This window comes from Varanus komodoensis, unplaced genomic scaffold (genome assembly GCF_004798865.1).
Source record: "Varanus komodoensis strain SLA01 unplaced genomic scaffold, ASM479886v1 scaffold13_3, whole genome shotgun sequence".
NCBI classification, from domain to species: Eukaryota; Metazoa; Chordata; class Lepidosauria; order Squamata; family Varanidae; genus Varanus; species Varanus komodoensis.
In genome coordinates, this window is record NW_025335409.1 from 1,191,048 (window position 1) to 1,216,297 (window position 25,250).

Here is a 25,250-nt window from a genome sequence, read left to right on the forward strand (position 1 = left end):
AGGCTGAAGCAGTTCCAGCAGCACACTTCGTTGTTGTTGTTGTTGTTGTTAGTCGCGAAGTCGTGTCCAACCCATCGCGACCCCATGGACAGCATTCCTCCATGGAAATTACAATGCCAGGTTCAAATTATCAGGCAACCATGGCAAACCATGGAAAGCACAGAAGCAACCATCCCTTTAATGTAGTTTCTAAAAACGAGACATCCTGTGCTGAAATGCCATGGCAGGGTTCAGACAACACACCGGACCATCCTGTGCAGCAAACCATCATGGCTCACCAGCCCTGTGTATTCTCATTACGCTGGTTCTGACAGTGGAGTTGTATTCGGTCATTCTGATCATGTGTAAACTCTGTATGTGAAGAAGGGATGACAGAATGAGCTCGTGAATTCCACCCCTTCCCTCAGCATTTTTATTGCTTGCTACATAGAAAGGGTGACTGTAGAGGACAAGCCACCTCTATCCGTGGAAAACATCTCCAAGTTTTTAAAATCTTGATTCTTGAAATGACATTTTGATTGCCATTAGTTAAGTATTTATAATCCTGTATATCATATTGGTAGACTTGCAAGAAAGTAGATTCACATATAATGGGAAGAGGGTATGATTGCCAAAACTATAATTATAGATTTTGTTAGCTTCTCTATAAATCAGTCTTGGCTTCCAATTTCCTGGCTTTGTGGAGCTTGAGCCAACATCATATAGCCTTAACACTGGCTTTAAACCAGCAGGTCTTCAGATAATTGAATATAACACTGGGATTTTTTACATCTGCAATTGATAGAGTAGTCTAATATATTTTAGAAGCAAGAAAGTGTCATATAGAAAGGTCATGGTTAACTTTTCATCACTGAAGAGGGATGCTTTCAAGAGCCTTGCGAATAAATCTTGTGCTTTCCTATAAACTCATGACCAAAACCTTGATCATCAACTACCTACAATTGAAAAACAACAACAAAATCACTATTCATATGTCCTAGGGTTTAACATCGCATCACATATACTATCAATAAGTCGTACTCTTGAGAAGCTGAAGCAGCTTGGAGCAATGGGAATTTTATTCCCTATGCAAAGTTGGAGTGGCTGGGGGTAGCAGGGGGGAAGGTGCGGATCCAGACCAGGTGTGGATCTATTTGAACATTGGCCTCTTCTACCTCTAAGCCCAAAGTAAGATCTGAGAACCTGGAGCCTCATGTCTCCCACTGACTGGCCACCAAGGGAAATCCACAATTCTGTTTGTACTTTTAACAGAATTGTAATAGATGGAGCAGTCCAAGTACAGTGAAATAAATACAGTGGGCTGATGCTGGCTTCTTTAAATTTTCATTTATTTATTTATTTATTGAAGAGGAAAGTGCCTGTAACTCTTGGCTGAGGTTGGCAGGATTTAAACAGAATTAGATGGCACTTGCTAACACAGTTGAGCCTTAAGGAGACAAAAAGCCTGCCAAAATTCAGGTAGGTGTGAGAATTTTTATATAATGAGAGCATTTGCAGGCATTCTTGCTATCAACTGAGGCAGAAATAGCAACAGGAATAGGTAGAAGGTAGAGCGAAGGAGTCTCTGAAATTCAAATCCCTTCCCCAAAGCACCAAAAGCACTGAGAGCTCTTGGTAAACTATTGCCTGTGATTCAAAAGCAGACCTATCACTTACTAAGCTCATCTTCATCCTGCCATCACTCTATACAGAGAAGCAAAAGAAAATCCATTGCTGATGGTGATTTTATTGCAGCAAACAGCCTGCCTTTCTGCATCCCTCCGAAGCACTAAATAGCACACAGCACTTTGGGGTGGGCTCTTTTTATTCCTGATGACTTCAGAGGGAATCCTGCTTTGCCTGCAGCATCACAGTCTCTCCAGAGCAGCTGGATTTGGCTGGCTGTTTGGCCAATTCTGAGGCACATCCCTAGAACTGCTCTCGTGGAAGACGGTGGAAGAGGATGAAGCAGAGACATACACAACATTCACAGGAAGCTATTCTGCATCATCTCCTCTTTCAAAATTATGATCCGCTCTCTTGCTTCACTCCTTTCCCTTACAGGCCAACGTAACATCTCTGCAGTCCCCGGGAAAGCTAAATATCTCCCAGGCTCCACTGGCCTAGGAACAGTAACTTTTTGCAGAGGTCAGTGCTTTAATTTTATCTCCTCTCCAGCTCAATAAATCTATCTTTTCACACTGTAATCTCCACCAGTCCCCTGGAAATAAATCTTGCCTCCATCAGTCTCCTCAACTTGGACTTCCAGCTCTCATTCTTGCCAGCTTCTCTGCTGTCTGCCTCTCCAGCTTGCGCTCACTGCTCACCCTGGTGTTCCGCACAATCTTCCGGTGGAGCAACAGGAGAAGCAAGCCCTGCACAATCTCTCACAAAAGAGAGCCTTGACTGCAAGCTGGCCTCCTGTGGACTGAAATGCTCGACTGCACAGAATCTCACTTCACAGAAAAGAATGGAAGAACTTTTCACAGGAGGATTGCTAGATTATGCTTGTAGCCTTTTTATCATACACCCACTAGTGAGTTAATCATTACATAGATTCAGGTAACTCTCAGTGGTGGAGCAACCATCTGCGAACAGCTTCAAAATTGCTTAATGAACACAGCCTCCAGTGCCAGATTATTCACCATTTGCCTAGTATATGTATATGCATCTCTCTGTCTCTAGATATATAGAGGGGAGGGGAGGGTTGTGTATGCACACACGCATGCCAGTGTTGCAAGTGTTGTATGCAATTATTTACAAGTCCTGGAAAAACGGCTGTATCATGTTCTTATTTATACTGTGAAATTAATGCAATCCATTTCTTTCCAAGTTGGCAGCTCATCAATATGGTTTTTTCCCCCTCTTCTCCTGGTTTTTTTTAATGTAGAAGAATTTCATGCCTGTGAAAAATGCCATATTAACAGCACTAGAGGAAGAAAACTGGAATTTGTTCAAAGGGGTGTTATCATAATGGAGAGATGCTTTACCAATACAACATTCACCTTGGAAGCTTTCAAAACAAGGAAAAGAAGTTAGCACTGTTCTGTGTAATCCCTAAATATCAAGCATTACTAGGGTCACCCACTCAGTTTGGCCATTCCCAGATGGCCTAACTTCTTTTCTGAGACAGCTCACATTCTCATCTCACCATTGTCTAAAGTCTCAGTCCCACTGCACAATTCCTTCATGCAGTCATGTGCAAAGATACATTACCACGTGCAGAAATTGCTATCATACACTGGCAGCCATCTTTGCGACTCTGCTTAGGGTCCTTCTTCATTCTATGTTTTTAGCTGGGTTTAACTGTTTAACGTTTCTTTGGTAAGATGTTATGGAATTGTATTGTATTGCTTTTATGTACTGTTGTAAACTGTACAGAGAGCTTTGAATGGGAGGTGGGTATAGAAAAGAAATAATGAATACTAGTGCTTGTAGCATATCCATGTACATATAGAGAAATTCAAGGCATGAACCAGCCCTTAGAACTGCCATTTATCAAAGTCCCATGAAATGCTTGCATTTACTGCCTTGCTAATGTCTGGCAATTGGCTGGGCTTCATAAGGGTCAGTTTTATACTTTGTTTTAAGATTAAATGTTTAGAAGGGAAGGTTTAACAGAACCAGGGCTGCTGTGCCAAGCTTTCCTTAATTATCACTGGCAAAGTTACCATGTTACTCCTTTTGTAAGGGAGATGTACTGAATGTTGCTGATTACTCTCCATAGCAGGATCTTTCTCAAGCCTTCTGAATGGGCTAGAAAGGCATACCTCTCCACTCTGAGCAAAAGATCATATAATCTAAATCCAGCAGCCATCTAAAATCTAGACAACTGAAACCATATATTCAGTCAGACTGGGCCAGTTCACATGATCATTCCAACCTACTGTGGCTTGTGGAAGCCATGGCAGAATGTGGCATGGGTTTGGATGTTGGGTGGGTAGATCCAAGTGCAGTTTGTCATGCCATCTGAACCCAGTGGGGTTGGGTTGTAGAGGGGCTGAGCAAATTTACGGTTATGCAAATATTATTTTACCAGCACAGCCCACTCCTACTGAGTCCAGAAAACACAGCAAGCTCATGGGGGCTTGAATATTAAAAAGCTGTCTGTCATGCACTCAGCATAGTTGAAATAATCATGTGAATGAGGTCAGTAAAAACTGAGTTTGTGGCACTACAAGCTGTGAAATCTGGCTGCCTTTCTCTAGAGATCTGAGTTGGGGTTATGGAATTTGCTGTTGGATTGTTCAAATTATGCTCCTCCAACTATGTCCAACCATATCCTTGTAAACAGACTCAAATATTACAAAACACCATAAACCTCCATACTTTCCCAGACCATGCCTGGACTCACCTTTTTTTAAACAAGATTACTGATATAAATGTTGTACTTGAGATGTTTTAACTGGCTGAATTTCATGACCCCCAGGAATGCTTGCACTTTTTTCTGGTTGACTCCTTCGCATAACTATCATTCCCATGTTTGGACAAGGAAAAAGATGTGAAGAAAATTTAATTTTACACCAAACCAAAGTAAATTTACTTGGAGGTGCAGACATGCCCACACTTTCTGTCAAGCATTTAGGTCTTTACACTGGTGAGACAAAGAACTACTTATCTAAAAGCTTATCAATATTATTGATGCTAACTAAAAAACACAGCTGGGTGTTTTTTAAAAACTGTTTAATGTCTGCAGTCTGCCTCTCTCTATTGTATGTTAAGATTTTAGAATAATTTTTGAGTCTTGTTTGGTATGCTACGCTGACATCGTTGGATGAAGTGTGGTTTAAAAATAGGTTCTTCCTCTGTTACCTTATCTGAAAGTGATTTAGGCATGCTTAGGGAGTAAATAAGGAAGACAGGTATATGTATAGTGTCATTATATGGTCAGTAGGTCAGTGGTGACCTGTTGCTCAGCTGTTCTTTTTTAAGAGACACAATAAAGAGCTTGTCAATATTATATTTCTTGTCTAACTTCCGAAGTCTTCCATGACAGTAAGGATTTGACTTTCCTTACGACTGTATGAAGTATCTAAAATTGGTCTTTCACTAATGTATCAGAAACCACAAGAGCAATGAATTTCAACTGCCCACTGAAGGCTCCCCCATGTCTATACCCAAACCTACTCCAAATTGTAGGGGGACCCCAAAAGGTAGATTTGGGGCATACTTGTGAGGGCTGCAGAGGGTATTGGGGACAGGGAAGTCCCACTGCACTGGCAGATGTCCGCTATGTTAGAACCTGCCCATTCTATTTAGCCTTGATCCATGTACTAACAACGTTAGTGCTAGAAGTTAGTAAGAAATAAATGGGCCAAAATGGACTGGGTCTAGAACAAGCAGCTTTAACTAGAAAGAGTTAGTGTCAAATTCTTCCTCAACTTTCTCTTCCTCTTCAAAAAAAAAAAGATCTGGCAAGGATGAAGAAAGGGAGGGGGGAAATCATTTTAAATATCTCTCCCCCTGCTTTTTGTATTCCACTCTGACAAGTCATTAGAGGTGGGGGCAGTGGCAATAATTGACTGACCTTCACGTGTCAAACCTTTGGGTGATCTGCGGGAGTTGGCTTCCCGGGCACACAAATGCCGCAGTAAGCCTTTAATATCATCCAATGTTAAAAGTTTCCTAAAGCATTAAAGAAAACGAATAATTGTCCCCTGCAAGTCATTTTCCAATCTCATTTGGCTGTCATTTTTCCTCAAGTGTTTAAGGGGAAAATAATCCCCTCACCTAGATAGAATTAATGTAAGTTCTAACACACCCCTCCTAATCCTCTTTTTATCGCCCACTATTTAATATCAGGCTTTTGTTGCCATAATGACAGCCATTTGTTTCTCCAGTCATTTTCACATAGATTTTGACTTCCAGTTTTAACCATCTTAATTTTACAAGGATGGTAATCAGGATATAATTTTTCTCCATTCTGGGTGACTGTGGAGTTCTTTTGCTTTCACTGTCGTGTTTCCCTCTTGGTGATATACAATCTGTAATTACTGTTTGGGTCGTGCTTCAGAACTTGCTTTACAGTATCTAATAACTTGTACGGTAAAACTATACAGTTTATCACATAATGACCACCCACAAATGCAGCAGCCAGGTGTTGTTTCTAAGCAGGGCTTGCTGATCTGGACACATTTTCTGGCTTTAAACAAAGCACTTGCTTTAACTTTGTTTCTTGATGCAGCTGGTTCTGACCTTAAAGCCCTAAATGCCTTCAGATCAGGGCATCTTAAGAATGACCTCATCCTGGCTGAACTTGCCCACTTCCTGAGATTTAGCTTCAGAAAAGCTTCAACATTTCTCCAAATGCCTCTGTTTTCAGGGACAGGCTGGCTAGTGAGCAGAATAAAGTCTTTTCTTAGCTGATCTCTCCTGTGTAGATCAAGCTTCCCAGAAATCATGAATGGCACCAACTGTACTATCATCTAGGCACTAAATCAGAAGTGCTTTATTCTCTGTCCATTTCATAGAATCACAGAATTGGAAGAGATCTTGGAGATCATCTCACCTGACTCCCTGCTCTCTCCAGAAGAATGTAAGGGCAGCATCCCTGACAGAAGCCCATCCAAGTTCTGCTGTAATACTTCAATCACAGGGATGCCCACCACCTTCCAAGGCACTGTTTGACAGTTCTTATGTCTAGGACATTCCTCTTAATGTTTAGCCAAATCTACTTCCCTGTCATTTACCTCCATAAGTTCTAATCTTGTCCCATGGAGCAATAGAGAACAAGTCTGCTCCATCTTCTGAGTGACAGGCCTTCTGATATGCAAAGACAGCTATCATGTCTCTCCTTAATTTTCTTTTCTCCAGGCTCAACATCCCCATCTCTTCCAACCATCCCTCATAGCTCTTGGTTTCTAGGCTCTTATCACTTTTATTTATTTGTTTGTTTGATGGTTTAAAGTTTTCATATGCCATCCCAATACTAAAAGTCTCTGGAGGACTTATAAAAACAACAACAACAAAACAAAGTAACTATTCCCTGGACATGCTCACTTGAGCAAGTTGTTTTCTATTATTATTATTATTATTAGAACATTTCTACTGTTCTCTTCCTTGATCTTTCCTGCTGCTATTGTTTTAAGTGTATTGGATGTGGCTTTATTCAAGCTATCTTGAAATCTTGACAATGGATTGCCAGGATATAAAAGTTCTGAACTGGTCCAACTTTGAATGGGGTCTTCTCAGAGAGGTTATGTGGACGACTGTATCCATCATATCATCCATGAGATGCAAAGACTATCCACTGTCCTTATTACACTTTACAAAATTCCTAACATACATTGCAGCAGAAAAATAAGGAATACAAAGTTTATTTTTTCCAGAGATTCCAGGAAATGATGTTCTGTTAGGTCAAATTACATGTTTCATTTGTTGCTTAGCTTATAGTCAAAGTCACATATAACCTACATGAGTAATTGTGTGCAGATGTGATGTGGAACAGGACCAGCATCTGCCTTCCCTTCCCTCTTATCTGATTCCCACAAATTTTCCTCATTTTTCCATGGCAAAAACAGAGACAGAGGGATTTTTAAAACAGAAATGTAAACACTGCTAAGTGCCCTGTATTGTCCTGGAGCACATACCTTTGCTTTTGCATCTATACATCTGGTCCCTACTTAACAATACCTGTTTCTGCAGGGTAAAGGGGATAGAAGCAGGTCTCGCCCCTTCTCTTGTCTATAATCAATTAAGATACCAGTCACCCAGTTTAAGGTGATGACACTCACTGAATAACCATGACAGTCAAGCTCTCTTCTACCTTTATGCCCTGGTACTTTTATCCAGATAGTCCCATCCTGGTTCACTTTTCTTATTTATTTTTATGTTATGCATACATTTATACTTTATAATGCATAAATATGTGCAAACTATTAATTGTAGTGAATTGTGCTGCCAAGGATGTGATAAAAAGAATGGAGGGAATAATTATTGGCTCAACAGAAGCAAACGAAATGTAGTTGCAGACAATGGAACTTAAACCTGTCAAGTTTTAGGTTGTAAAGCACTTTAGGGGAAGACTTGGCTGGGAAGAGACACCCTTTTTAAACAGGAAATGTGAGGCATACAACAGTTCAGCCTGACCTCACCAGTGACATCACTGAAAAAAGCACGGAACAGAAGAACATCATGGTTCAGGCATGAGAGGTTAGGTGGAAGGCTTCCAAAATGATATCAGTCCCCAGAAAACCTCCAGTTGTGAGCATCCACCAGTAGCAAACAAACAAACAAACACAGATGATACTGCAGCACTCTGAACAGATGCCCCATTGCAAGTGCCTTGAGCTATTTTAACCCAGTTAGTTGACAGTGTGTGAAATCACTGATTTTCACAGGCTACTAGCATAGTCCGAAAGTGAAGCGACTTCCACTGTTCTGCTTACATTGGTGGCGTCACAATTCATATTTATACTAAACGTCACCCTCCCACCCCACTGTCCCCTATTTGAAAACTGCCCTGACATTTTGGGGGGATCAAGGTACAGTTTGCCATTTCTCAAAATAAGATTCAAAAATAAAATCAAGTAGAGAGCAAGTTGTTGTGGCAGTCTCTGAGTCAGCCTTCCTTTGCATCACAAGAGAAGACGAAGACGGAGGAGTCAGACCTACTGGAATCAAAAGGAGTCAAATGCCAGCTTGCATAGCTCCATAAATTGGCACAGTGGGCCTCTTATCCCTCTCGGTGGAAAACTGATATACACAAACGTAATTCAATTGCATTTTGTGGAGCAAGTGCTAGTTAACAGTGCAGAAAGCATCAGAAGCATTGGACTTCAAATTTACTGTGACCGATTGAAATGAACAATTTTTGCTGGATACACAGTAGCTTGGGGGCTCAGGGGAGCTCCCTGCTGTGTGCATCACTTCTTGTAGTCAAAGGCTAGATTTGCATAGTAGCAGGGAGTTCAGCACAGCTCTGGGACAATATTAGCCTGTAACGAATTCCAAGGCACCTGCATTTCCGTGGACTTTATAGGTCCCTTATCTCTCCTCCTTTCTGCAACAGATAACAAGCCATATGTTGCTATTTATTTGTAAGTCAGTGTCTCAAATACCTATTCTGCTGCTGCTGATAAACTCTATCATTGTTGTCAAGGTGAGAAGCAAGCCCTGGAAGACACATTTACTTCCAGGTTATAATTTGAAACTTAGGGTCATTTTCTTTGTGCCAGGAATGAGAATGCAACAATATGGGGAGGTGCTGGTCTGTAATCTATGGTCCCATGTTGAATTACTTGTTACAAATGCCACTCTTCCATTTTTGATGTGGCAAGTCAAGATGATTCCTTTCACCAATTCCCAAGTTGCCTCAAAACAGTTGAAAACTGCATGTGTTCTTTTAGCTTCTTTTCCCTAAGAACAGGTTCCCTTCCCCAACCTTGTGCCTTCCAGACACGTTTGGACTACAACACCCAGAATTTCCAGTCAATGGCCCTGTTGGATGTGAATTCTGGGAGTTGCAGTCCACATGCCTCTGAAGACCTGCAGGTTGAGGAAGGCTGCCTTAGATTGTACAAAGGGGTATATCCAATGTTAGTCTATCTAGTTAGAATAGATCCATTGAAAAGAATGGGACTTAAGTTACACTAATATTGGATACAAGCTAAGGTGTCCTATATAGAGAGGTTTCTTTGCCCCCAACATCAGAGGCAGAAAAAAAGGTCTCCAAACAAATGATGGCTTTTCTCATAGTGCTTCCAGGGCTCTACAAAACAATCACCACCCATGTCACTGAGCTTGCTGTATAGCTAGAAGATACAGATCGCCACCCATCCATCTACCTATAGCCATGATAATCTCTTAAGCATCTTCCAACCAAGTCATTCAAGGTTAAGCTATTCATATATGTCTGCCACACTTTTAAATCCAAATAAAAGAATTACTCCCATCAAGTGAGGGAATGAATTATTATAACAATTAAAATTTTCTGTAATGAGCAAAGTCTATTTTCTCTACATCTGGGAATAGATCTCCAGATATCCACATTCCTGGCCCTTGGTTATGCTGGCAGGGTCTTCTTGGACTTGATGTCCACAACATCTAGAGATCTACTCTCTTCCACCTCTGTTCTCCCAGGTTTCTTCTCAAATGAATTCACTCCACTGGATTCATTGGCAGTAGTGATGGTACAGTACTTAAGTTCATCTACCTGGGAATTTCAAGTGGTCCAACATAAGCTGCTCCTTCTGCCCAAATCACCCAAATCAGCACTTTGTCTCACTGGCTCATTACGAGATTAAAGCCTTTTGTCTTTCTGACAACCCAGAATGTTGTTACTATGCTGTCTGCTAAAGGGTTTTATGGCAATGAGGAGCCTCTGGGGATCTGAAAGCAAGGACCAAACTCGTTTTTCCTTATCACTTTTGTCCAACTGGCAGATCGTTTTTTCTGAGAAGTGGAGCAGAGAAAAATTTACTTTGCTTCTACTCTGCCATGTTGGGCTAGAAGGTGGGAGGAAAGGAACATAAGGCAAGGAACAAATTAAAAGTTATTGTTATTTATAATACATTCCTCAAGGAGCTTGTGTTGCATCTGTGTATCTTTGCAGCACCAACAAATGTATATACAAAACCCTGCTTCAGCACTTAGCTTAATCTCAAATCAGGGTACTTTCATAGATACTGTCAACCAACTAAGGTCCAACTGGGACCATCCTCATAACATGCAAAATCAAAGAATATAAGAGTTCAGTGTGGAACTTCAGTACCAACAGATCTGAAATACATATACCTGGGGACAATGTTGCATTGAGGTTAATAATGTATTTATGATTTAAAATTATAATTAAGCCACCTGTAAACATCAAGCTTGCAAAGTAATGACACATTTTTCATGGGACTTGCACAGAAAACAGTACCATCAAAAGCCTTCAGAAAAACTCTCCATACATATACATGGGATTTTCCTTTGGGCTTATTTATTTATTTTTATTTATTTTATTTAGAAAATTTCTATGCCGCCCCATTCGCCGAAGCCTCGGGGCGGCTCACAAAACATCAATTAAAATATAATACATTAAAAATATAAAACGAATTAACAATATAAAATTAGTCGCCCTGGCCAAAGAATAAAATAAGGAAATAATATTAGCAATTAAAATGATGTTTGAATAAAAAGGTCTTCGCCTGGCACCGAAAAACAAATAACGACGGCACCAGGCAGACCTCTCTGGGGAGCGCATTCCATAGATTGGGCGCCACCGCAGAAAAAGCCCTCCTCCGAGTACCTACCCTCCTATTTCCTTCACGGAGGGTTCCCAGAGAAGGGCCTCTCCCACAGATCTCAGGGGACCGACGGGCATATATAGACGTAAGCGCTCCTTCAGGTAGCCAGGACCCAAGCCGTTTAGGGCTTTATAGGTCATCTTATGAAGGGTTTCACATCACTAGTCCTCACAAACAGTGGTTGACAACTGGCTCACCTATATAGCTTTGAAATGCACATTGGACTCACACTGCTTCATCTCTCTTTCTCTTTCACACACACTCACACACAGACACAGAGAGCCAGCCCAAGACATGTTGCTGCCTGAGGAAAGGACAAAAGTGTACCCCACCCCTTCCACAGAAAGGAGCCATCTGAACTGGTCACTGAATCCCCTTTCATTTCTGGCAACAGATTAATGTTGTCCACCAAATCTCAGGGTATCAAGCTAGTTTAAGGGTGCAGAACAGGAATTATTCCCTTCCTGGGCCAGGTGCATGAGCAGGTGGTATCTGAACAGCTCCAAACACTCTTGGATGAAATGGACTGTTTGGATCCATTTCAGTCAGGCTTTAGGCTTGGTTTTGGAATGGAAATGGCTTTGGTTGCCCTATGAAACATAGAAACATAGGTGAAAAAAGCAAGTCAGAAGGAGTCTCCTGGGCCATCTAGTCTGACCCCCAGCTCCAGCCAGCTCCACTCATGTAATCTGAATACGTCTCTGGATAGGTTAGCCAGACTGGGAGTTGGAGGCACCACTTGCAGTGGTTGCAATCCTATCTGGCTGAACATCTCCAGATGGTGGTGCTGTGGGACTTTTGCTCTGTGCCATGGCCTTTGTACCATGGAGTCCCGCAGGGCTCTATTATGTCCCCCATGCTTTTTAACATCTACATGAAATTGGTGGGAGAAGTTATCCAGAGGTGTGGACTGCAGTGTTATCAATATGTAGAAGACACACAAATCACTTCTCTTTTTCCTCTAATCCAGGTGAGGCAGTGACCCTCCTGAGCCTCTGGGCCTGGTGATGGATTGGACGAGGGCCAACAAACTGATCAATCCCAAACTGACCAACAAGATGGAGATGCTGCTGGTGGGCAGGTCATTTGTCCAGCCAGGAGATAATCATCCTCTCTGGATGGGGTTACACTCCCCCTAAAGGCCAAGGTTCACAGTTTAGGGGTGCTCCTGGATCCAGAACTGTAACTTCAGCCACAAGTGGACTCAGTGGCACAGAGTACCTTTTATCAGCTTAGAGTGATATACCAACTGCAACCCTATCCAGACAGACAGAGCCTAGCCTCAATGATCCATGCTCTGGTAACCTCGCATTTGGATTACTGTAAAGCACTTTATGTGAGCCTGCCTTGGAAAATGGTCCAGAAACTTCAACTGATTCAGAATAGGCTGTTAATGGGGACTGGCCCATGAGATATCTCTTGCCAGTCCTCCTTCAGCTGCACTGGCTTGTCTGTTGAAGTCCAGGCCTGATTCAAAGTGCTAGTGTTAACATTTATAGCCCCAAATGGCTTGGGGCCAGGTTATCTGAAGGAATGCCTCATTCCAGACCTCCTATCTTTGAGGGCCCATCTCAGGGAGCCCCTTCTAACAGAAGTAAAGAGGGTGGTAACCAGGAGAACGGCTTCTCTGATGACATCCCATTTACAAAATGACCTCCCCAAAGAGATACACCTGACACCTACTCTTTTTTATTTTTGGGGCCAGGTGAAAACCTTTTTACTTGCCAGCTATTTAAATAATTGAAAGGATTTTACTTTGGATTTAACACTGTATTGTATTTTTATCGGCTACTGTGCCTTTTCCACAACTTAACTGCAGCCACTATAGCTAGACTATTGCTGTTTTATTTGTTTTATTCCATTATTGTTCTTGATTGGTGTTGTGTTTTGTTGTTATTGTTTCCCTTTTAAGTCTGTTAACTGCCCAGAAATCCTTTTGGCTACTGGGTGACATAAAAGTGTAATTAATAAATAAATGCAGCACACAAAACTTTGTCCTCTAGAAATACAGACAGGGAACTGTGTGTGTGCATGCGCGCGCACACAGCATTTGTTACCAGAAGTAATTACCTCGTTGTGCTTAATGGTAGGTTCAGTCTGATTGGATTGCTAACCAGTGGAGAAACTGGTGCAAATGCTCATCATCAGAACACAGCTGGTGTTTTCAGTGGTGTGAGACAGTCTCCTGCTTGTTTAACTTGGACTATACATTAATTTAGGATTTTATCGGGTAATGTTTTGCAAATGGGGTCATTTGGTTTCATTCATTCTGATTTTACTGTTATTGCCTTGATTAATTTATTCTGCATTATGGCCTTTTTGTATGACACTTTGGGGTTTAAAAGAAACAATAAATTGGGGTGGGGGGGGGCAACGTGATCTACAATCCACATATAGCACAAAGTTTGTGCAGATTCAGGAAAGTTAAAAAAAGGGACTGGATGACATCTCCTGTCATTCTACACTGCTTCATCTGGCAGTGCTGGCAGATTCCAAGCCTGAGAATCATTTTGGTCTTCTGTTTTCACTTCTGCTCATAGCACAGTGACACCCTGTGACTGCAAGCAAACACCAGAGTCTGCAGTCTTGTTACAGCCTGCAACAACTGAGCTGGGGGGAAAAAATCTACAACTGAATTTTACACTCCATCACTTCAAGAAAATTAGCACAAATTAATGTTGATGCTAATCAATTGTAATAGTGTGCCTGGAGTTTGAAAATCAAATATTTTCCAAGTGCAGTAAAATATTTGCCAAAGCCTTTTCCTGATAGCTAGATTATGTTTTCTGAACCCTTTAATATGCATTTTTGTCTCCAAAGAATGAGTTAGCCTGCAATTGCATGCACACTTGGGACAAATTCAAAATAAATTCAGTGGAACTCATTTCTGGGTAGTCATGCATAGGACTTAGTTGCTAGCCTTAGTCTCTTGCCCTTCTTGATTAAACCAAGCAAGTAGGAGTGATGTTGTCACTGGCTATCTAAGGAAACACCTGTATCACATGGACATGAGAAAGGTGTATTCTGAAGCAGATCATAAATAGAGTTCTTTTCCACATAGAATTCTGGGAAAGATCAGGGAGGTTTAAATTTTTCTTCTTCTTAATGCTGTATCTGGGGCAACATACTCGCCCAATGGCGGATGGTGGAAAAACATTTAGAACCTAAATGTGTGAAACAAACATATTATAATGTAATTGTTATAATCCGTGTTGCATTAGAATTGGCATGTGCTTGTTAGCTGCAGACGTGCAAGTGAATCACTAAAAGAAAACTAATAACACACTTTGAAAAATTATTTCTCTTTTCAAGAAATATCACCTGAACTGTTGACCATATGCCTGTTGCAACAGATTTGTTTTCACTGTACAGGATGAAATGTGTATGTGAAAACATTTAATCTCTGCTAAGACTCAGGGTCACATAAGACAATTAAGCTTTAAAGAGAAAAGAACAGTGATGGTAACAAACTTAGGTATGCACACTTGGGGGTAAGCCCTCTTCAATTCAATGGAACATTCATAGGAGTGTACTGAGCACCATTCATTCTCCCAGTATCCTGGTTCACAGCAGTCACAAGTATTTTAGAACATATAAAGCTTGTCTTCCTTGTGAGAACAAAAAAGACAAGAGAAATCTTCCATTAAGGCAAGGCCTTTTTTGTGTTGTTTTAGTTGCCTTCACCTGAATTTGCAGCAGTTTTCTTGTAGTCAACATGGCCACTGTTGCTTTGGATGTGAACAACAATAACCTTAGGCATTGAAGAGAAGGGAAACAAAGCATCCACTTTGTGATGGACCCAATTTTCATTGGATAACTGTGTTGATGGAGATGGAATTCCTCACTTCCTCTTTCCCAAGGCAGTCCCTCCACACCCCCCCCCCCGAAAACACTACATAGAGAAACTGGGGAATGAATTAGGGGTGGGGAGAAGTGATCTTCAGAAATCCAAAAAAGTTGGACTGGACCACTCCAAAAGTTAAAATTATTCTAATGGTTCAAACTGGAACTTCAGAATGTTTCATGCATGGTTGTAGCTAAATAAATAGTTCTGTGCAGCACTTCACAAGAAAGGGAAACAACATCTATGCTTATGCCTAAGCTTACTGTTTGGATTGTCTGGTCAGACTAAATGTGAATGTGCCTTTAATGAAACCAAGTTTGCCACTTCTTGGAGGAAAAAGCAGTTTTGGAAGGGGTTCAGAAGCAGTAGCAGCATGTAGTAGTAGTAGCTTTAAACTTCTGCACATCTTTCCCTGAAATACCTGCCTCTGGATGCTCACACAGACGTGTACAGACACACGCAGGACCATCTAGACATATGTGTCTGAAGCCTGAAGACAGCTGCATCTAGAAGAGGTGATTTCCTTCAGGCAACCAGAGCAGGCAAACCCACTGGAAAAACCATCATGAGAGGAGGGACCAGAACTCCATGGCAAAACAGAACCTTCACCTGCTGAAGGTTCCTGTTTTGACCCACACCTTCTCCAGGTAAGGCAGGAAAAACTCCCACCTGAAAGCTGCAGAAGCCAGTGCCAGATAGTGACAAGGACTTGATGAGTCAGGAGTATGACCCAGTGTATTTTATTTGTTTGTTTTTCATTTTTAGACTGCCAAATAGCTGAGATTGTCTGGGTGGTTTACAAAAGTTAAAAACACAAAAACGACAAAAATTAACACAAAACAACAAAACCACAGCAATCGCAACTGAATTAGCATCAATGCGTAGCAGTGGTGCAAGATAAAATGCAATATTGAACCTGAAGGTAAAAAGTTAAACTGTTCTAAAATGCTGGAAAAATAAAAAGGTTTTCACCTGATGCTGAAAAAAAATACAAAATAGGCACAGGTGCACCTGCTTTGGAGATCATTACACCTCAGTTCCTGAGGTAGACTTGGCTCCTTATTGCTGGTGATCCCTGCAACTGAATATTAAGCCTGCTCCTATTGGAATAATTGCAGCCAGAGCTATTTTTCTTTGCCACAGTATTTAACTACGTACTTTGTTTATTATAGTTATAGCTCACTGTTTTTTCTTTCAAGGAACTCAAGGAGGCTTATGTAATTCTCCTCTCAATTCCTTCCTCACAACAACAACCCTGTGGGATAGGTTAGGCTGAGATTATGTGACTGGCCTAAAGCCACCCAGTGAGATTCTTGGCTGAGCCAGGACTTGACCCTGGATCTCACATACTGTATCACCAGTCCAATACTCTAACCAGTAACCCACACTGGAACAGTCTAACAGAATGTTGGAAAACTGCCTTTTTTAATATCTAGAAATGGGGGTGGCAGTGAGGATTGTGAATTATCCAAGGCCATTCCATAGCTCAAGGCTTCAGCTAGAACCCCTGTGATAGCCTTTAGGAGGTAGCAATGAATTCTAAGAAAAGAATGTGAATTTCCTTCATACTGCCCCAAAGAAGTTCTGTGTACTTCACACCCCCACCTTAAGCATAAACTGCAAAATGTCTGTAATTGCAAGTGTGAACAAACCCTAAGTTTTAAGTCCCTTCAAATAAATCTGGATCCCCTGCCTCAACTCATCCTTACTAATCCATTGTGCATGATCTTTAATGAAACCTAAAAGGGACATCTCCTTTTGCCAGCAAGTGTGTTGCATCAATTAAATGGGTAAGTAGGAACTTTTCCCAGAGGGGGTACCATGTGACCCTATATTGATTAAGACTGCAATGCAATGTTATTTGCAATCTCATTGCATAATGGAAATCAGGAAGCAGCTGTCATGCTTTCAGAAGACAAATTGCCGGTATCTGAGACAATTCATAGGCTCCTTCCCTTCTTGTTGTTCTCAAGTCACAGCTAATGCATGTTCTACATGGATTAATTTCTTAAATCAGTCTGCTTAGCTGTCCTCAATGGTAAAAATGAGGGAGAGCCGTAATCTAGGTGACCCTCATTAGAGGGGATGTTAAGTGACCACAATGTCTTTCACGAAGTCTGATCTATGTATTATTAAACATTCTTTAGAGAAGGGTCAGCAGTTAAAATAGGTGCCTACAGTAGGAAGTGTGATTGTTACTTATGCAGACAGGATTGCAATCAAAAGTGACTCTTAAGATTTTTCTGTTTTCAAAACTGCCATTCAGACAGACCATTGCACAAATTCTCCTTTGTGTACCATTCTTTTAATGTACAAAGGTACAGTTCCCTTCAGTCCTCCTGGTTGATTCATACGATGAATGATGGAAAGAAAGGAGTGCTTTAGGATCATTTTGAGTGGAATTCTAAGCATACTAAGACAGAAAAAAGGCCTGCCGGTTGGGGAATGGTGGGAGTTCCAGGACTTTTTCCTGTGTAAATATGCATTGAATTGTGCCCTTTGCATCCGTGCTAAATTCTGAGCCATTTCTTGCAATGGGGGTTACCACAATCCAAGAACTGTAATATATAATGAGAAAATAATAGGCATAACAGTAAAATACTCGATCATCACTATGATGTTCACTGGATGGTTCACCCAAACCTACCACATGGGGTTATCAAGCTCTTCATTTCCCCAGGGCAGGACTACACTGTTTAATCTAATGGGCTTAAGTTACCAGTGGGTTGATTATTGGTTGACTGGCTGAATTTTAAGACAAATGTATTGGCAGTAAGAGCAGTTTGCCAATTGAACCATAACCTAGGGGCTCTGGATAACCTACATCTGGATAACCTACTGGGCTAAGTGGCCTACAAGAACGTCTCTATTGCTACAGCTCTAAAAAAATTGTTCTCAACTCTTTGAAGGAAAGTAAGATATAAAGGATGGAATCTAATGTTGTGTAAGAAGTCCACTCTTGTAACTTTCTCCTTCTCTGTCTTTCCCTACCAAATCTACAGGGTCCCTCAATCCCTTACAGTGGATTTTAAGGATACACAAGAGAAAGGAATCACCCCTGATGCTTTCCTGATGACAGAAGCAGTTCTGACAGGCGGACCTCCCTCTTCTTTTAATACCTTTCTTCCTAAACCGTTGACATGATTGATCAGTTCAAAATGAATGCTATGTCTGCCTGTCTGACACTTGGAAATGTGTTCATAGCACTAAAGTTAAATACCATGTTTTCAATGGCAAAAAGCCTACACATTTAGCAAAGAATCATAATCATTTATCTCATAGGCTTCATTAAAAACATCATCATACCTAGAGGCAGTGTTAGGACCCGGCCGACTAAGGATGGAGTCCTGAATCTTTTACTTGAAGCCCTGAATCTCTGGAGGCTGTCTGTTCCATGAGTCTCTGGTCCATGGGCTCTGGATGAAATAAGAGCCCGTGATAACCTCTGCTGCATCTGATCCCCTGGATTAGCTGGCATTTGCCTACATGTACTTCATCTCCTACCACTTGATTTTTCAGCCTGAGGCTTTTTGCTAAAATCAGATGTCTTCTCTCCTTTGCATGCATCCATTTTTATAAATAGGAGATGCAGTCCTTTAAAGACACACACAAAGCATATGTAAGTGCATGTATTTGTCTGGTGGGCTAAAGCCCTGGATCTTTTTAATACCTAGCACTGCACTGATCATGCCCAATGGAAGTTAGGCAAAATCTGATTTGTCTTCCCCAGTTCCTTTCATCAAACTGACCAGCAGGCCCATTAAGATGAACCAGGATCATAAGTGAGAATAAAGGCAATATCCATGATATATACGGAAAGAGTCCTGCATGCAATGTGCCATTGTCTTATTTACTTTCTAGCAGGATTTAAAATTAAATGCTGGCTGCCTAATCAGTTCTAGCGGAGCTTATTGATTAGGACTCCATCATCTGTCCACTAAGCTTGACGAGTCTAGATGTGGCAGATTTACCTTTCCACTGTTTATGCTTTAGGACTTAATAAAGTATATGATGGAGGCAATGAATAATATGTCAACACAATTGTTGTTCTGAAATGATCTGCTGCGACTCATCTCAGGGAAAAAAAAATACAACCTTGTGGAAATTAAGGAAGAGGCTATGTTTCTCAGAAAAGTAATGACGCTTCATTATATTTAATGTAGTTAGACATACAGATCAATATTTCAAGCATCCCAAGCATATTTGCCTATTTAAAGAATTTCCCTGGTCCTCTTCCCGGCAGATTTATGTGTAAAACTTGCATCTGATAGACCTGTAATTGTGTTTTCAGAACCGATCTAGAAGAATGAACAATTAAATATAGAAATAGTCTCAGCCACTACAGTGGCCTTAAGTATTGGTTGCCGTATCAGCATCAATTAAAAGAGTCAGTGAGTTAACAGATTCATAACCAAATTTCTGCAGGCAAAAATATGCACTAGCCGTTGCGAAGCACACTTAAACCCAGGTGTCTTCTGTTCTGTACACTGATCTCAAACCACTTCTGGATATAGATAGGGAGATTCAAACTGCAAAAATAACAATGCCAATATAAACACCACTCAATATGTGGTCAGAATACTTAAAAGATTTTCTCTTCCTCTTCCACCTGCACACACTTTCATTGGCATTAAGATCATTTTCTTAGGCCTATTTCCATAACTACCCACCGTAGGAATTACAGTAACCAAGGAATGGGCCTTCTCAGTTGAGGCCAGGGTCAGAATGAGGATGGGATAAGTAGAACCCCTGATTCAGATGCCTAATTCAAAAACAATTAAAATAGATTTAAAGTGTTATCTTGGGCAATGGAGATGATCAGGTATGGCCCTTCTGTTGAAAACAAAAATCAAACACATTTTGGCTGAGTAATCAACTGATTTTTCTGCAATTAAAGGTAAGAGGATCATAAGTCAATGTCTGAGGATGTTCTGATTTGAAAAAAATGTTTATACTTTTGTGATTATTACTTTCTAATGTTCTGTGTGATCTAATAAGAATATTTCAATTTTATAGTTTATTCTAGCAGTGCTAATGTTATTAAATGGTATATTCTCCACAGATTTTCTATTGAGGTAACAGACATTAAAGTATTAATGGTAATCTGTTCAAGTTCTTGAATTGATAGCTATTGTCATCTTACTGCAATTGTAATAAATATTTAAATGATAATGTACTTGTTTATAATTTTATTGCAACTGTTATTGATTTTTACATCATAAATATGGGACTGGCTTAGTGGTCATATTCTTCATACTCCTTTCCCCAGGTACCAATGTTCCAACCCTGCTTTAGAACTCCCTGCTATGGAGGCCTGCCTGGCACCATTTCAGTTTCCATTCCACAGAAAACCATTGTATGTGGCCAGGTCTTTTCAATGTATTCTTTTTTGGTTGAATGTTTAACATTGGAATTTTATCTGCCTTGCTGTATTTATAGTTGTTGCTATTATACTTTTATTAGTTTGTTTTTAAATTCCATTTAAGTTACTATGAAATTTCCTTGCCTGAAGTTTGCTTAATAATAATAATAATAATAATAATAATAATAATAATAATAATAACTGCATTCCTGTGCATATGTGTAGACCTGCATATGACTTGCAACACAATCAAGACTGGTTAATACAAGATAACAATTATAGTTACCTACATATAATCTGCAGTATCAGGGGCAGTGTACCTCTCAATACCAGTTGCTTGGTTATGGTAACACAAGCAAGAGGGTGTTATTATGTTCATGTCCTGCTTTTAGGCTTCCGTGGGCAACTGGTTGGCCACTGAGAGTACCAAATGCAGGAATATAAAGATGCCTTTGCTCTGATTCAGCATAGTCCTTAAGTTCACGGATCTATTCATCCCAACTATAGTGAAGTAGAACCACATTTGGATTTATCCCTTGTCTTTGATTATCATCGCTCTTGTCCATTATCTTATTACCATAAATTCTTACATTTTGTGCATCTTGTGGGAGAGACCTTTTTTCCTCCCCTGTGTTGACAATACGTATTGATCATAATAAACTCTACAGTGTTATTGTTTCTTTCTCACATGGATATTTTCTTTTAGGAAATATATCTGTACAAATGTAGCACATATTTTCAATCATGTGTCCTTTTTTGCTTAATGATTCCCCTAATATTTAAATAGTTTTGCTCAGAACAGTCTTAGCAATGGTACATCTCATTCATTGGAACCTGTTGGTCTTCATAGCTCTTCACAGACAACACTCTCTTATTCAAGCATTAACATTCTCATTTCCTTGGGAAAAGGCTTGGTTGTTTAAAAAGTCAGATACTGGTATTTGTCTTGCAGGGATATCCAAAGCAAAACTGAATTACTTATGGCTTTCATTAAGTTTCACAGATGGATGAAGAGTTAAAGTGACACCTACCTTAAAAAGTCTTAAAATATTAGCCACCATGATGGACACTGAACTTGCGGCTGCACCTATTACCCCTGTTATCTTGTCTGGCTTAGTAAAAATTGGTGGGTCTCCATTAGCACACTTCACATCAGACCCATCCTTTTCTATCAAAGCTTGCACAAACGTTAAGGACTGCTCCAAAGCATAAGTGTCCCTGGAACAAGTGTCTAGGATCCGGACACCCAAACTGACATTGGCAAGGAGATCAGGGTCCTTATTTATCTGATCAATTGCATATAGCATTGCCTCAAGCCGGTGTATCCCCTTTTCCTTCTTGAGCTCCCCACAAGGTACTCCTCTTTCCCCTTTCGCATGGACAGGGAAGAGTCCTCCCAAGATGACATCTCCATCAAGTCGAATGGAGTGTGCATATTCCTGGCCATGTGTCCCTTGCATCATGGGGAGTATCCAACAGAACTTGGCTGCAAGCAGGAAGAAACAGTGGCAGGAGACTAGATGCTTGTCCTTGTATACCATTTTTTCTGAAGGCAGTGTTGCAGTCCCAGAAGACCCAGTTTTTCTTCTTGCTAGAGGAGAAAGTGGACGATTTGAAACTGCCCTTTTTGATGGCTACCATCAGTACACAGTAGAACACAATATAGGACCATGCAGCAGGTAGAAAAGAAGCTTGAAGGTTGTTGTGGCTGTTGATGGTATCTACCAAAAGTCCATAAGGAGTCTCTCACAAAAAGAATCTGTTGGTATTAACCTTGCCATGTGTTACCTTGTCTGATTAGTGTTTTCAGTGGCTGTGGACTGATAAGTGCACCCAGTGCTGAGAAGAGGTCGCCAATTCACATTCCTGGATTGCATCTTGTAATTCAGATATTCCTGAAATATTGGAGAAAAGGAAGGAAAATTGTTTAGTTATGCTATCTTATTTTTGTTATCATGTCATTTTTTTCTGCTTTGAAATTTTCCCTTCACTTTTGTTGAAGATATTAGCCCATTACTTGCCATTGCTTTCCATGCATAAGGTTGCACTTCCCTAGATACAGAAGGCAACTAAGACATTACCTGGAAACATGACTTCCAGGTGAAAGCTGAAGAGGTGAAACAAACATCTCCTCAGCAGGGAGAATTTCAAGTTATAGACATTCTTCCAGCTCAAACAGCTCCCTGGAGAGTGAGGGCTAATGTAAAATCTGCCAGTTCAGATGCTACCCTGAAGCATGGAAAGAAGATGCACAACCCGTTCACACAACTCATTCATTCAGTCTCTCTTTGGCACTTCCATGTGATGTTAAAGCCACCCTAGGGAGATGCAAAACATTAGCAGAGCTGAAGCATTAATGCCCGTTCAACCTAATGCTGTCCAAACTGATATTTTGATTAAGGCAAAATAATTAGTATTATGTTCTCAGCTGTCATTCTTCCAGTGGATGGATAAACTTTTTGTGTTTGCAGCTTGCATCAATATAAGAGGACTTTTTAAATCATGAGATCATTGCCTGTAAGCTATATTTCCCTACAACCTTTCATTTCCTATCCCTTCCCCTACTTTACCCCTATGCCCTATCCCTTCCCCTACCCCCTATCTGACTTCTTCATGGCCTTACATGAAACAGTTTTTCTAGATCCTGGGAAATCTGAGTTCGAGTCCCTGCACAGCCATGATGTTCATTAGATAAATCTGGGCCTCACAGGATTGTTGTTCTGAGCAGTGGAAGGGTAACTGCCTTGGGTTGCTTGCAAGAGAAAGAAAGCCAGGGTAAAAGGTAAAGTAATAGTAGTAGTAGCAGTAGTAATAATTTCGACCTCGATTCTACTCACTTCTTGTCTCATGCGATAGGTCATGAGATCCAACTGAACCTCCCACTTTTGGATTCTAAGGCCATAACTAAAATTATATAGTTACAACCATGTTTTAAAACTCTAAGTGGTTTTGTGTGGGGCCAAGTGTTTAGTCAAAATATACTGGGCCTGAGCATCATGACTTTTCTTCCCACATTGTATTGTTGTTGATGATATTACTTCACTCAGTGCTCTACAGTTCTTACCTTCTGGAGCATATGATTCTCATCTTCATTCTACAGGTGGAGAACTAGGGACTGTGTTCTTGCCTTACTTTAATACAGCACAGGTGGGCTGGCAACTCTGACAGGTGAAGCATTCATGACATCCACCTCTCCCACATCATTTTCTCTGTTTTAGTATTGCTAGAGTGGTGTGGAAGGAGGCCATGTGGTTTTGTATTGCTCAGTAATGTAAGAAGGATGCCCAAATCCCAGAACTAAGGTCTGTATCCATTGTTAACCCAATCTTGAGTTTATCCCTCGAAATGAATGAAACTTTGGATTTACATTGGATAAAAGCTCATGTTTCAGCCAAGGGCAATCAATAGCTGAACTCAGGATGTAAATGTAAAGCAACCTTTTCCAAGGGGGTACCCTCCAGATGGGATGGACAACATGGCCCATTGGTGCCTTAGTATGGCATCTGGATGGCATGAGGTTGGGGAAGGCTAAGGTAACATCTGGATCAAGTGGATTTCCTATCTAGAGGACTACCCAAATGTGTCTTACCTCTTTACCAATTCCATGCCCCTGATTTACCATAATGTTATCCTGTGGCCAATGAGTCAATCTTGTCTAGGTTCCTAATATTCTACCAGCTAAATCATAATATGACATAAAACTCTAGGGTAATTGTAAAAGAATTCATATTTCAAAGTCCATGAAAATTATTTGGTCTAAGGCTCATGTGCTTGTGGTAAAGAATATCTCACTGTGATCCAACAGCAAAGACATGAAGATGATACATGTAAAGGTGGTGTGTACAAGCCAGTGCATGGATCAGAAATAATTGAAAGCAAGGGTCTGTGCAGCACAAGATATATATACCTTTAAAGATGCCACCATTCTATTTTATTTGGTAGGAATTCAGACTAGGGCACTGTCAACCAACATTTATACTTATTTATAAAATACTGGGTCCATTAAAATGACCTCCTTGGCACAACAAAAGGTACAAAGATTTTGCTTTAGTTGGGTTAACTTGCAACAAGTCCAAAGGGCACACACTGCAGTCAGCTCTGTCAAGACACTTCAGGGGCTAAAAAAGACACATTCATTAGATATGTAGCTCAGTCACTCAAAAAGAAGCATGTGGCCCAGCTGATTATGAGTCCTCCTCAAGCCCAAATTATTACACATCAGCTTTCCATTTATTGGATAGAGTCTCCAGGTGGAGAACACTCCAATAAAAAGTTAACAGTAATCCCCAGGAACTATATTGCATATGTTGAGTTGTCTCTGCATACTGTAAGCAGGGCATATGCCCACTTCAGAATTCTAATGCCGCTCTTACAGAGTTGCAGAACTGGTTCTTTGAGTACACACAGTTTAATGTACTTTATATTAGAATTCCAACTGAAACTGAGGAGAGAAGACTAGAAGGTTTAAAAATAATGCTTAAAAAAAACCTTTCCCCCTCCCCCAGTCATTAATAAAGCAGTAGCTTCTACCTGGTGATGGAAACCATAAAAAAGGGCTAGATGAGAATTCTGTTTAATAAAAACTTACCAAAGTGTGTAATTATGTCCATGAATGGGACAGAAAAAGCTTGAGAGTATGCATGAGAGAGAGAGAGAGAGAGAGAGAGAGAGAGCAAAACTTACAATTCCATCCATGTGGGCAGAGGACACTGAATGCCTCATTTTTATAATTCTGTCTTTGAATCCTTGTGTATTCAGCCATGCTTACGATTCTCAATTAGAGTTGTGCCTCTACTTTTTCCAAGAAGCTCAATAAAACAGCTATGTGACAGGCAGG

The 25,250-nt window shown here is 40.6% G+C and overlaps 1 protein-coding gene across 1 annotated transcript in view; it reads right to left on the reverse strand.

Moving 5' to 3' along the window:
* GRM8 (glutamate metabotropic receptor 8) overlaps positions 1-21,954 on the reverse strand; it is a 469,558-nt gene extending 447,604 nt beyond the window's left edge. The window contains exon 1 of the mRNA XM_044423415.1: positions 21,445-21,954. Within this exon, the coding sequence (XP_044279350.1) occupies positions 21,445-21,954 (510 nt within the window). The remainder of the gene's footprint in view (positions 1-21,444) is intronic.
* Between the last annotated feature and the right edge of the window lie 3,296 nt (positions 21,955-25,250).